Source organism: Tympanuchus pallidicinctus, unplaced genomic scaffold, assembly GCF_026119805.1.
Source record: "Tympanuchus pallidicinctus isolate F22 unplaced genomic scaffold, pur_lepc_1.0 scaffold3, whole genome shotgun sequence".
In the NCBI taxonomy this organism is placed as follows: domain Eukaryota; kingdom Metazoa; phylum Chordata; class Aves; order Galliformes; family Phasianidae; genus Tympanuchus; species Tympanuchus pallidicinctus.
In genome coordinates this window covers 528,375-542,285 of record NW_026294747.1, presented here as the reverse complement: position 1 = coordinate 542,285, position 13,911 = coordinate 528,375, and the positions used below count along the sequence as shown (strand labels likewise).

At 49.0% G+C, this 13,911-nt stretch overlaps 1 protein-coding gene across 3 annotated transcripts in view; it reads left to right on the top strand.

Annotated features, from left to right (window-relative positions):
- The first annotated feature begins 233 nt into the window (after window positions 1-233).
- Window positions 234-13,911, top strand: part of BDNF (brain derived neurotrophic factor) — a 32,269-nt gene continuing 18,591 nt past the window's right edge. The window contains exon 1 of one of the 3 annotated variants that reach the window (XM_052692490.1): window positions 234-432. In XM_052692490.1, coding sequence (XP_052548450.1) covers window positions 430-432 — 3 coding nt within the window. In that variant the 5' untranslated portion in view covers window positions 234-429. Of the gene's footprint in view, window positions 433-1,003; window positions 1,174-1,217; window positions 1,299-13,911 lie in introns of those variants that run through there. The other 2 variants (XM_052692492.1, XM_052692493.1) reach the window with 2 other exon arrangements.

The following is a 13,911-nucleotide window of genomic DNA, read 5'->3' as shown; positions in this document are numbered from 1 at the left end:
CGGCAGGAGCGCTGCCGGGGCTGCGTCGGGCCGGGGCTTTCCTCGGGAACTTTCCGTCCCGCTTCCCGGGGGCGGCCGCGGGCGCGTTTTATAGCGAGCGAGCCGGTAACCCCTCTCATTCATTAGGATCACGTAAGAACTCGGAGGGAAACGTGACTCTGAGCTAAGGCGTTTGCGTACATCTATAGGTTTTTAAAACTCCCTGCCAGTCGCTTTCTGTCTTCTGTAGGCACCAAGGTGGTGGAGAGTTGAAGCTCACGGATATTGCAAAGGGTTATTAGATTCATAAGTCACACCAAGTGGTGGGCGATCCACTGAGCAAAGCAGAAGTTCTCACATGATGACTTCAAACAAGACACATTACCTTCCAGCATCTGTTGGAGAGACCAGGTTTTAAGACACTTCTGTCTCCAGGACAGCAAAGAAACAATGGTGAGTACCTATAAAAAAAAAAATCATCATAATTTTTTAAAAAGCGTATTTTTGTAACTGGAAAAAAAAAAAGAAAAGAAAAAAAAAAAGAAAAATCTGGAGATGTTGCTTAACGACAGAGTGCGATATCACGGGCTCGGCTTTCGAGTACTTAACGCGCCCGGGGCTCCGACCCAGCGCGATGGCGGTGCGGCCGGCGCAACTTTCACCCCAGCGTTCTTGGGCTGCGAGGAAAGCCCGAGGAACTCGGAGCGGAGGAGCGGGCGGGGGGCGCGGGGCGCGGGCAGGGCCGGGCGGAGGGCGCGCAGAGCCGCGCTTTTCACGTGACGCCAACGGGGGCCGCGCAGGAAGCGCGCAGCGGGCGCGCAGCGGCGGCGGCTGCGGCGGGGCAGCACCCTGGACAGAGGCGGCGGTGGGGGCGGCTCCGCGTCCCGCCCCGCTGCGCGCCTCTTGCGCGGCCCGGCGGGGGTAGGGGAGCCGCTGGCAGCCGGCGCCGACCCCCCCGCCCCTCGCTCCCTCCTTCCCTTCCCCTCCCCTCCCTTCCCGCCGGAGCTGGGCGAAGTTGAATTCCTAGCGGCGCGGGCTGCGATAGGAAAAGGAGGAAAGGGAGGGAAAAAGAAAAAAAAAAAAAGAAAAGAGTCTTGCGAGCTCCGGGGGTTGGTTTGACGGTGTCAACTTTGGGAAATGCGAGTGTTTATCTCCGCGATCTAGCCACTGCCGGTGGTGTTGGCTGTGAGCAAGGTAAGCAGAGGGGTGACTCCCCCCCCTCTGGCTCTGCCTCCCGCTTGGTGCTGTGGGGATGGGTTCCTGCTCTGTGCCGAGTTTTGTTCCCTTTGTGGCGGGGCTGTGCGTGGAGCGTAGCAAAGGTAGGAGACGCGTTATGAGATTGCGCTGCGAGTTGAGTTAAGTTGTGCCTGATATTATCTGGGAATCTCGTATCTCGATCTGCGTGTGCATGCTTTGGGCAGAGATGCAACCGATCGTTACCGAAATAAGCAGATGCGCCGGGTTTTTTTCCTAGCTGAGGATGGAAGTTGATTTTGCATAGCTGAAGAGCTGCAGCTCAGCTCTGGCTGGCACTGTGCACAGCTGATCTCACGCAGATAAAGAGACGCAGCTGAGCTGCACCTCCATGGAGCCGCCCGGTGCCCAGCGCGGGGGTCACCGATGGCTCCGCGGTGTGTGTATGTGTGCGTGCGTGCAGCCCCCGACGGAGCGGAGCGTCCTGCGCTGCCGATCCCATGTCCGCAGCCGCTTGCCTAGAAATGAAAGGGGGGAGGTGTTTGACGAGCCTGAAACCCAAACGCAGTCCCCCGCCTGGAGATGGCTCGGATAAGCTTTCTGCTCGCCTCCCTCTCTCGAGTGCCCCCCTCCCCTCCCTCTTCCGATCCTTCCTACGTAGAAATGTAGCTAATAATATTTAGTCTCCGGGCTAAAAATAAGCTCTGGAAAGTCAGCAGTTTGGCGGAGCAGCGGCGGTGTAGCAGGTAGAGAAGCTCTGGGGTTCTGCGTGGAGCCTGTGCATCGCTCTCCCTCCCGAACCCGGGCTGCTGGGGGGCAGGGGGCTCCCGAGGAGGAAGGGGCCGTGCTGCCTCCGCCGGGGGATCCCGGCCGCCCGCCCCGGTGGAGACGCTCCGACTCCCCCCACCCCGGCACCGCTCCCTGCGGCAGAGCCGGCGGCGCCCCGCTGCGGCGCCGGCCCCGCCGGGGAGGCAGGGAGGGAAGGAGGGAGGAAGGGAGGGAGGATCCCGGCGCCCCCGCCTCCCCGGGCTCCCGCGGCGGCTCGCACGTAGCGCCGAGCAGGGAACCCCGGCTGGCACGGCCGGGCGTCCCCCCACCCCCCCCCCCCCCCCCGCCCCAGCCCCGCCGCCCCCGCCGCGCGGTTACCGCGGCGACCGCCTCCCGCCGGGGTCCCGGCAGCGGGGGCCGGGGATGCCATCGCCCCGGAGCCAACATGGAGCTGCCGCAGGAGCGCCGTGCGCTGTGCGGGGGGCTCCTGTCCGCCCCGCTCCGGGAGCGGCCGCCTCCCTGCCGGGCAGCCCGGGGAGGGGCGGGGAGCAGCCGGGTGTTTTTCCACTGCCAGTTGGAAAGTTGCGCTGCCGGGACGTTTCTCGGCAGCGCCCGAGAGAGGAGAAAGTCGTGGAGGAGGAAGAGGCCGCTCTGGGAGCGGCTGTCGTCGGCAGGATGGAGGGAGCCCGAACGCGGCTCCTTAGAAGCGCCGGGTTGTGAGACTCCTAAGGAAGCATCCTCTGACCTCTCCTCGCTCGGGAAGGAGTCAGGTGGCTGAGAGCTGAGTACGTGTGCTGCGAACTAGAGGCGGTGAGCCCTGCCGGAGTCCTGCCAGTTCCCCCAAACTGCTCTCAAGGAGCTTCTGTTTACGTGAATTTCCCACCCCGGAGACCGCCGTGTATGTCTTCATTCACTTTAATTTTACACCCGGTATTCTGTCAGCAGCCTTTCCAAACTCCCAGTTCTACTGTTGCCCTTTCTGCCACCGCCACCCTGTTTGTGCAGAACTCTCTGCGAGATGGATGGGACGTGTGGCTGCTAACAAATGACACTGGGCCATATTTGGTCGCATTTGCTCGAGTGACTCATGCCTTCATCTGCAAGTGGCTTTATTGATTTTAGTACATAGTATTTCTCCAGGAGCTGTCACCCATTTGGTGGTGGTTCATCACTGCCTTCTGTCTCTTACGTTTATGATACTGTAAAATGTCCAATCTCCTCTGAATCTCACTTCATCCTCCAAAGCTTTGACGTGACAGCCTCTTTTTGTCCTCTTTAATGGCTTTCCATTTGTTTTGCCCACTACCACAAGTGTTGTCTTCAGTGGTTTAGAATCATGGAATCATAAAGGTTGGAAAAGATCTTCAAGTCCAAACCCAATCTACCTCCGCCATGCCCACTGACCATCTTCTTCCATGCCACATCTACTCTTTTCTTGAACACCTCCAGATGACTCCACTCCCTCTCTGGGCAGCTGGTGCCAATGCCTCACTGCTCGTTCTGAGAAGAAATTCTTCTTAACATCCCACCAGAACCTCCCCTGGTGCAACTTAATTGCTTTGATGTCTCTTGGCTATCTGTATTTACTATGAGATGTTTCTCTGTGTGGCATCCGATGTAGGCATGATTTGTCTCAAAATTTATCCTTCTCCTTTTGGATAACCACTTGATTTTCAACATCCTTCAATAGTTCTCCTATTTTGAATGACCTGCTGATAGTCACTGCTGATAGGCATGGAGTCTTGCGTAGCATTTCGTTAAGCTGAGGGGCTGGATGTGCACTTGATTTCGTGCAGCAAGATATTTCTTTCATTTCTTTACCACGCCAGTATTCTCGAGCTCCCCGAAATGCCCAAAGAAAATGTCATCTGGCTGCCATTTAGTAACTGGACTTTGCTTCCTAGAAGCAGTGGCACACTATTGCCCAGCCATGAGAGATTCTGGAAAGGTGGATGAATCCCCGAGGAGAAATTTTGCTCAGAGCTGGAAGTCTTATCATGAATGAATCACTGTAGTAAATCTCCACTGAGCACTCCAGGATGTAGCTGCCAGAGTTGTTGGTTGTTTTTTTTTTTTTTTAATCAGGTACACAAACAAAGAGAACGTCCATAAGGTTTCAGGAGATCTAGTTCATTCCTCCAGCAAAAAATAGTAATGTCAACATGATGCCGTAAACAGCATCTTGTGAAAGCAACGGTACCTCAGAAAATCAGCAGGTTCCCAAGCAGGACTTGGGAAACAGACAGGTAGCACAGACTGCAAGGCATATGGGCAGACGTATGGATGGACTTATGGGGGAGCGCTTTCACAGCTCCCTCCCCTTTGAGCTAACTTAAGATTGAGAGCACAGCGTTTCTTTTGTTGGTGGAAAAACCCTTGGATGGAGGCTTGGAAAATGGGGCTAGCAAAACACTGAAGCGGTTCTTAAAATGGAGACAGTGGCTTTTGGGGCACGAAGAGCTGGGAAGACTGAAGTGAGGAATGCAGGGCTAACTTGTTGCCATTCATGGTGGGCAAGGGACCACAGGATATGGGCAGATGACACGTAAGCACATAGTACTCATATGGCTAGAACTAAGCTTTGGAAACAAATCTGAGCATCCCGTGTTTCCCTTGCACTTGGGTTTCCAAATGTTTTTACTCCTTTCTGCGTCCTTCCCACCACACGTAGGAAATACTGAGATGTCCTGGCAAGGAAATGTCCTGGACCATCCCAGGGCTTGTGATGAGCAGCTCTTGCACAAATCACTCGGCAGTTCCCCAAGTCCTCGCTCCCACACATCCAGCAAGGTGTGGCACAGCGCAGGGCACCAACTCCTCTGGGTTGAAAATATCTCTGAGACATACTCTTGCAAAATGATAGCCAGGAAAGCGTAACGACTGACATGGAGTTCATATAACAACTGCCCACCCATTTCATTATTTCACAAATGTGCGATTCGTGCTTGTGAGCTGTCACCGCTAACATTTCCATCTGTCTCAATATTGCTTCTATTCTTAGTTGCTATGTGATAGATGTAGGTGTATGAAAAGGATTTTTCCCCCCTCCCTGTGTCATGAAACAAAATAAATGAAAGCCACATATGTGTATTTGCGCGTTTCATGCGGGCCATAAGGAATACTGGCACGCTGGAGGCACTGCCTTTGATGCAGTGAGCAACGCACAGCTGTGGCCTCTGGGTGCTGCTAGAACATGTACACAATGGGGCAAAGCGTAAATAAGTCAAAATCTAACCACAAAAGAACAGTCCTGCTTTGATCTTCTTTTGAATATGTTGTTTTAGAGATCTGTTTTCCTAATCACATAAGTATGGGAGTCATCCTTCTTATCGCATAGTCCTAATTGGTCTTTTCCCCAGGCACCCTCAGAGGGAAGACCCAAGGATCGAGCCATTGGCTCTGCGGATATTCCAGACTTGGAGCTTCCCAGGTATTCATTGCTTGGACAAACAGAAAGTTCTTTGCTTAGGACAGGCGAATCCCATGTTTCTCAATGCCTACATGCCAACACTGGATGTGATGGGACACCCCAAAAGGCCTCAAGCATAGGCAGAACCTGGCTTTGTTCCTTGTATTCCGCAGTTCCTGGGGCTGCTGGAACTTGATGGCAGAGTACAGCCTTGTGGTCTGCTGGCAGGCTGCGTGAGCGGATGGGCTGGCACGGACCAAACTCTTTCCATCAGTACCCAAATATATGCCTTCTCTTCCCCTACTTTTTAGTGTTCTGGTCTTTCTTTTTTTCTTCCAGAAATAGCAAACAAAACCCTAACTTGACAAGCATAAACCATACACACTGGCCTCCAATTTATTTTGACATTTGGTAAGAATGATTACGCAACGCGTTCATTAAGTCATAACATTTTCACTGCTTTCCCATTTCAGATCCTTATTGACTGCAGCACATGCGAAGATAATGAATTTATTTATTTTCAAAATGGGAAGTAGGCCACAAATCTCTGACGAAAACACATTATTTCTGTTTGCAGTGTATGCAGAGGTCTCACCTGGCAGTAAAAAAGAAACGGTTCATTTCTGAAAAGGGGCGAGGAGGGCTGTATCGACCGCCGCAGTGTTTATAAGGTGGCGCAGCTGAGGTGGTCTGGTCAGACAAGTTGTTTCCTTTTTCTTAAACAGAGCCCCTTCCTCCTGACAGTCCTTTGTGGGGCTTATGAATAATACATTAAACAGTGAAGGTAATAGATAATTAGATGGGCCAGCTAAAAGCAATGCGAAAGGGGGCTGGTAGCACAAGGATTACAGAAGGTGTGTGGGCATTTTGACATCCAGAAAATGTTATAGATCTGGTCTCAGCTACCTCAGTCTCATGATGATAATTAAAAAATGTGGGTGTAGAAAAGCTATTTGCATGGTTTGGTTGGATTATTGCTGCAGTTCGAAACACAATTGGCAGAGACACCCACGTTGGACATAACTGCCCTTTGATGAGGCAGATACTGACTTTCTAAAGTTGACATAGTTAAAATTATGCCTAAAGTTTATGGGGCCACGAGCTTCTGACTAGATTCCATTATTAAAACAAGTGCAAACAGACAATCTGAAGCACTTAGAAGTTGGAGGCATGTTGATGAGGAAGTGAGAATATTTTGGGATTATCTCTGCTCTCATCTGCTCAGCAAGAGTAGAAGAACATGGGCAGTGTCCAGAGAGTTTGCTTCATATGCGTTTCCATGCATCCTCTTCAAGACAGTCTGCAGAGAAAGCCAGCAAAGCTGGTTCCTTGGCTGCTCCATCAATAACCGAGAGCATAAATTCCAGTTCCTGTATGTCTAGTGTGTTGTGCGAGAAATCTTTGCAGTTCTTTTGCTACTGTATGTTCATCAGTGGTACAGATGTGTTATCAAACTCCCCTCTGAGTAACGAGTAGAGTGAAAAATACCACGGATCAACACATAGATATTCATGTATGCATGCTCCAGCTTCTTTAGAGATAGATTTTTTTAAATAAACAAGTGTGAATGGTAGCTATGGGAGGCACTGAATATGTACAGCTATGGAAACTTCAAAATGTTGACTTCAGGCCTCATCCTGTATTAAGGTGTATTTTTATTTTTTTTTACACGTTTGTATCCCTAAAAGAGCAGCAACTGAAGAAGCTTGCATAGCAACCCAATGGTCATTCCATATTCACTATAACTCCCATTCAGGTTTTCCTGAGGGACAGGGAAGTTCTGTTTTACACCGTGTTCAAAGAGACCTTCAATATTTTCTCATAAAACTATCATCAAAACCCTGACGATGACATTTGATGTAATATTCAGGTGCAAAACTGAATTTATCATGAGAGGACAATGGGTTTCAGGGAAGCAGGTGGTTACTAAAAGCTAAAAAAAAAAAAAACGGATTACTTCTGACAGCAAATACTTTTGAAACCTGACCAAGGGGATTCACGAACAAGGGTCAGGAGGGTGGAGCTGCCGAGGTAGTTAGTTGTCTCTGTCAAATAAATGCTCATTCACATCTGCTGAAAGTTTGTAAAACCATCTGAGAGGAGATCTGGCTGAGTTCTGTAAGCAGATACCTGATAAAATGGAATTGCCCAAGAGAAAAAGCTCTAATGGTTTTTAAGTGGGGGCCAAATCCCAGTTTTGGAATTTTCTGACAGGTCGGAATATATCTCAAGCATCCTTTGCTTTTGTACATGCCACTTGCTGCAGCCTGAAGTGTGACGGCACTTACACTGTGGTTGAAATGTTATTGCATCAGAAAAATGAACAGCACGTCTATCGGCTGCAGAAAGTCATCCACACCAGGAGTGAAGCTCACAATATTGCAACCACAATCACAACACTGAATCTTTTTGCGCCTCAAGTTTGGTTTACTGACTAAGTTATTCCAAGCCCTCATACTGCACTCATCATTCACCGTGGTATTTGAACACCTTGCTAAGTGACGTGACTAATATCTGCCACAAGTTTCACTCTCATCCTCTCCCAAAGGAACACCTGAAGTCTGTTTTTTCGTTGGTTCGTTGTTGTTTTCTCTTCCTTTTCCTCTGCTTTTCTCGCTGTGCATTCGTTCTTCACAAAGGCCTGCTGGCATGAGAGGTCAGGGCTTCATCAGGGATTCGTCCCATTCTTCTCTCCCCGCAGTGCCACATCACCTCCAGTCACTCTATCCACCGCCTATTCCCCAGGCAGATCTGATTCTCGCACGTTTCCCGCCCGCCACCTGTTGTTTTCCTGCTTCCAAATCCTTCACCTAGACTCAGCCATCAGCTGCACAGCCTTGGTCACAGCCCAGGATGCCCACTGCTGTTCTAGGCTCTTTTTTTTTTTTTTTTAACTCTTTCAGAGAATCCACTTTTCTGACTTCAGAGAGGCTTTTGTTCCCCAGCCTATCGCCTTTGGCACCAAATAGTTATTTTTATCATCCCAGCAAAGATCTCCCACAGCACTCGCTAAGGAGAATTCTGCCAGCTTTCAATTTTTAGGGAGCCCAAAGCAATCAAAACATCTGATAGGAAGGCTGAGCCTTTTTTTTTTTTTTACAGGCAAAAGGAGAAAGTTAATTTTAAACGGTGAGAATTTCATATTCGTTTATCTGGGGGGATTTTCCAGACACAACTTCAGACTGCTGTTTCATGGCAGAGGGAAGCTGGGGAAGATGGATTTTCCCAGTTTGCTCACTGCTGGGCTTGCCCTGTGCCCTGGCACGCCAGCCTGCTCAAGAGCAGCAGGGAGGGCTGAGGCAAGGTATCATTGCCTCCTGCACCTCCAGAGGCCATTTCACCAGCTGCTGCTTTTGCGTGACAGCTGCCTGCGGCCCTGATTAGCAGCACAGCTCAGCTTGCCTCTGCCAGGCTGCCAGCACAACTGCATGTGCCACGTCAGTTCCTATCAGGAGCAGTCGGGCTTACTTGAGTGCCTGCTGCCCCAGGAATCAATCATTCAGTTTGGGAAAGACCACTGAGATCACCCTGTCCAACCACAGATCCATCCCCACCGTGCCTGCTAGTCACATCCCTAAGTACCAGATCTACCCTCTCCTTGAACGCCTCTGGGACAGTGTCTCTGCCACCTCCCTGGGATGCACTGGGCATGATGCAAGCCTGGTTTGGACCTGGTGGTCTCTTCATCTCTCATTTTGCGTTTCTCTCACACTTTTCGAGCCTGGAAGAAGCGAGGGGTATACCAAGTGGGGAAGGACCCCATTAAGGGGTCTTTGCAGAGGAGAGTGGAATGGTGCACGTGCTGCAGGTGGACCCACACAGGAGGAACAGATGAGCAAAGAGCACAGGCGTATCTTGCTCAGTGCTCAGGGACATAAGATGAAGAGTTATTGATCCCATGGTGACCTGCTGGTGCATCATGTCTGGCTGCATTTGAAACCACAGCACGGGAAGTCATTGCCTCTGTGATCTTGTGCTGACTGTGGGATGTTGGTCAAGACCAATGGCTCTAAATAGCAGCTGAATTCAGACAGAAGGCTAGGTCAAACTTGTTGCAGCGTGTGTTTCGTGCACTCACTCTCTGCATGTGTTTGTGGGCAGGTTTAGCTTACCCCAGTCCCAGCCTGCCTGTGTCCCTCTCATGGGAGCAACAAAGCATCAACTCACTGCAAGTGCGAGGTTCCAACACAAAAGCAGCAAACACCACTGCAAAATAAACCGTGTTATCAACTTTGCTTACTGTGCTTCCTGGACACTGGGAACTGCTGCAGATTTCTGGCAGCAAATGGGGCATAAATTAAGAAACTGATCAGAAATGAGCCTCTAAATTATACCAATTCCTATTCATTTGCTTTTATCTCAACACAACTTCCTAAAAGAATATTTTTAACAGATTTTTTTTCAACATTTCTAGTAAGAGGCAATAGACAAAATGTCATAATTTACACACGAAGGAGTTTCTGTCAGTGCAATTCCTTTCTAAAAAGCCATTTTACCCTAATATGGTCCTGGAGTTTAAGTAACATATTCTGTCGCAGCAACTTTTGCATCAAAACAATTTTTGTATGTTTCATATCCAAGAAAAAAATGTTGAATATTTAAATTCTGTATCCTTTTTGATCTTAATTCCCATTACAGAAGAGCTCTTTAGGTCTCATCGATGTGCTCTAGGTGCAATACCGGAGTGTATTTTTCATATGGTAGGATCTAACCCAAATTAGGAAACCAAAGGGGAACATGCTATGCATGCCTGGAAGGGAAATGGATTCTGCTCCAAGCACGGAGAAGAGTAAAGCATCAAACAGAAATATAAGGAATATACAGAATAATGGTTTGAATTCCTCGCTGCAGGATCCTTGCTTAAAATCTAGTGCTCAGCTCTGTGCTGATTTACATGCTTTGCATTCCTGCTGCCTTCAGTGGTGTTTATATTCAAGTTATTGAAGGCACAATGAGGCCATGGAATATATCGTCAGGTTGCAATTAGTTATAGCAGATTCATCAGGGTAACTAATGACAAACAAAGCGCTGTTTGAAGCCACTACTCCTTTGTAAGCATTTACATGTCAGCTGTGTAAACTACACGAAAAATAAGCAGTGTCCAGGAAACAAGCGCTAAAAACGTTGGTTTCGAGTTCATACTCTGGCAGTGTGGGTACTGGATCTCTGCAGAAGGCCCCATGGCCGTCCCACCGGAGTTTGGTTCTGGTGGGTGCTGGGGCACACCAGCCTCATGCTTGGCTTTCTGGGGTCCTCCCAGTGGCCATGCCCCACTGTGCAGCCTCACATTTGAGAAGCTGTGTGGAGCTTGAGGAAAGTCAGTTACACGCATCTAAAAACCTCGTGTCGGTTTTCTGCATATGAACTGCAGGATTTTCAGGCCCAAAGGGACCAGCCCCATGCTCCTGTCCCACCTCAGCCCGGTGCTTCCTGCTGCCATGTGCCATGATGCTCATTCATCTCCCCTGCAGAATGCAGCGACGTTTATATAACCATATAACATGGTTCCAGTTATTAAATTAGCAGAAGATTAACAATCCCAAGTGTTCAATAAACATATAAGACAGCAAACAAATGAAATGTGTTAGCTAAGGGAAATTTTGGCTTTAATGCAATGAATCCAACGTTTGCATCATAGACCATAAGTCACAGGCCTGGGGGAGGAGGACGTGATGTGATCTGGGTTTTGTTGCTGAGACTTTTTTGTGGCCACAGTGACGATTTTATACCACAGTTAGCAAAAAATGTCTACCGTTTCTCAGCTACTTCTCTCTTAAATGCTTTAATCTGTTAACCTGGAGGATGCTTTGACCAGAGGGTGGTGGGCACAGCCCTGAGCTGCTGGAGCTCAAGGGGTGTTTTGGCACCGCTCTCAGATATTGGGTTTGGGCAGTCCTGTGTGGGGCTGAGGGTATTGAACTCGATGGTCGCTTCCAACTGGGGATGCTCTGTGTTTATGTGATTCTATGGCTGTTTTGGAGAGGCCATGCTCTTGCTGGCCGGAGGGGGGTGCTTATGTTGTGTGCAAATGGCGTGATTGATCTCTGCGCCAATGGCTGCTCAGGGGTGGCAAGGCCCAAGCGCAGGCCACGTGTGATCCCACAGCATGTACAGTCATGAGAGGCTTAACGCGTCTCTGTACAACTCACTCATGACTTCCTCATCTGCACCTACCACAGAGCTTTGCTGTGGCAGCAGTTTCACGCACAGCAATTGCGCTGAAATCCATGACTAGAACACACGGGACAAGATCCAGGGCACACAGATCTCCCGTGTGATGGGAAACTGGCATACCTGTAGGAGACATGAGAAGAGACCAATTACTTTAATCGTTGGTTCGAGTTCTTAAAAAGTCTTCTTTGCTGTAGCTGGAGGGTGATGATGCTGAGCTGTTAGGCCTCAGCAAAAATGTGGTTTCAGCCCCAGTGATTGAAAGGTGCTTTATCCTGCACGCACACACACACGCACAGCCTGCAAATCACATCTAATGAAAGATCCTGGGTTTGGAGTCCCGCTGGTGTGAGTGGGACTAACATCAACAAAGTGGCGTCACAGCCCAGTCATCGCCTTCCAAACACGATATTCCTGCGACTTCCAATCGTGTTTATAGCTCACTGCAATTCTTCGCATTGCTTGAGTTGGAAAAGTTTATTTCAATGAACTTTCCAGCCCTTTAATGTGAAAAAATAGCAAAGACAGGTAACTAGGAAACATGAATAAACATAATGAAACATAAAATACTTGTAGTGATATAAGAACTGACCTCAGGCAATTAAAATTATTAATAGAAAAAATACTTCAGTGTCAAAACCTGAGCGTATCAACATCATTCACATTTGTGTAATCGGGATTATCTTGTATTTCCTGACAGCCAGGCAGGAGGGAGTCCACGTTGCAGCTTCTTGACCTTTTTCTCTTCGGAAAACAGGCTGAGATACTACGTTCCTACAGCAGGGAGCGTGAAGGTGCAGTTGTGGGGGGAGGCTGAGCCGCCTTATTCTTTTCAAATATCGACTTTTTTTTATTGTTCCTCTTACAATCTCAATGGGGGAATTTGAGAGCCCCACAACCTACTTCATCATATAATTAGATTATCAGTAAATTTGGACCTCGTACATCAATCACTATAATGCATAGCCTTCACTGAGACAGAAACCAGATGTGTGTGCTGCTGCTTTGTTCTTTACGGTATCTACGGTATCATTAGTGCCTATGCTATTGTTTAAATTGAATTCAGCAAAAAGCAATGGTCCTACCCCACTACAAGCAATCTGATATTGCTGTAGGGATAAATCAACATTGGAGAGAGGGACAACTCTTAGTTGTACTCCTTCGCTGTCGCCATTTGGAAAAGGTTTAAGTGTAACTGGTGCATGCGAAACATAGTTTTATCTAGTCAGGAGTAGGAAGAAGACACTGGATGTCAATGTGAGCGCCGTACAGCAGGCATGCCATGGCACTGACACAATGGATTCGAAGCACTACAGTCACCTGGCTGAAATAACTAGGAGCAGGTCCTACCTAGCAGTGCTGAGCTGCAGCACCCGCAAAACTCAACTCCAGCAGAGAGAGGGGAAATGGGGGCTGTCTTCACTGGGCACCCAGGAACCCATGGGAAGCAGCAGCACTGCGGATCCTTGCATATGGATGTGGAAGCGAGGCTCTCTGTGTACCTCTAAGCTTTAAGTACTTCTTGTAGAAACAGAACAGAGTCTCTGGCCAGGGAAGTGTCTCCCCATAAGGATTTCTGTTTGCTTCACAAACTGGGACTTCACAGGCCCAGTCTTTTGGGGCTCCTTCATACAGCATTCTCCTGGAAGTCAATGTCTGCTGAAAACGAAGGAGCCCAGATTGTATTTGGATTAGAACGCAAGCAGATCATTATTTACACCACTTTTTCATTTTCCTGGCCATCAAGCACTGGCTGGTAATAATCCCCCAAGGGCAGATTATCCTGGCAAGATGCAGCAGCTCTCTGACCACACCTCTTCCTTAGCAAGATCTTGATACTGAGGCAAAAGACAGAGTGCTGGTAGCAGAGCAAATTGGGAATTTTGGCACGAGGTTGCCTGTAACCGATGGTCTTCATGTCCACAGCAGAGCAGAGCTGAACGCATCCACGACCAAGCAAAGATTTGTCATGCAGACCAGAACATGCTTCCTTTCCAAAATTAAAAGCTTGCTTTGATTGCAAGCAGGCTTTCTGAACATGAGCTCTCCCCCTCGCTCCTGAGCGCAAGCCAGCAGATGCTTCAGCGTCTCTACAGCACGACATTCGCTGCTGCTCATCTGCATGTCTAGTGTAAGAGAAGAGTCCCTCCTCCAGGAATAACACGTGTGTAATGTATTACGTTACAGCTAATTAAAGCAGCCCCTGCTGCTGTTCAACCTGACGGGTGGATCATTCAAATACTTGCAGGCATTGTCCTACGAACGCTGAATATTAAAGCTCTGCCACAGCTCAGCCTCCTCACGATGCAAAAAGCAGCTTAGAACGTGCCACCTTGAGTGCCGTCAGGCACTGCTGTCATACAGCTGTACCTGGAAAGCTGAACTGTGTA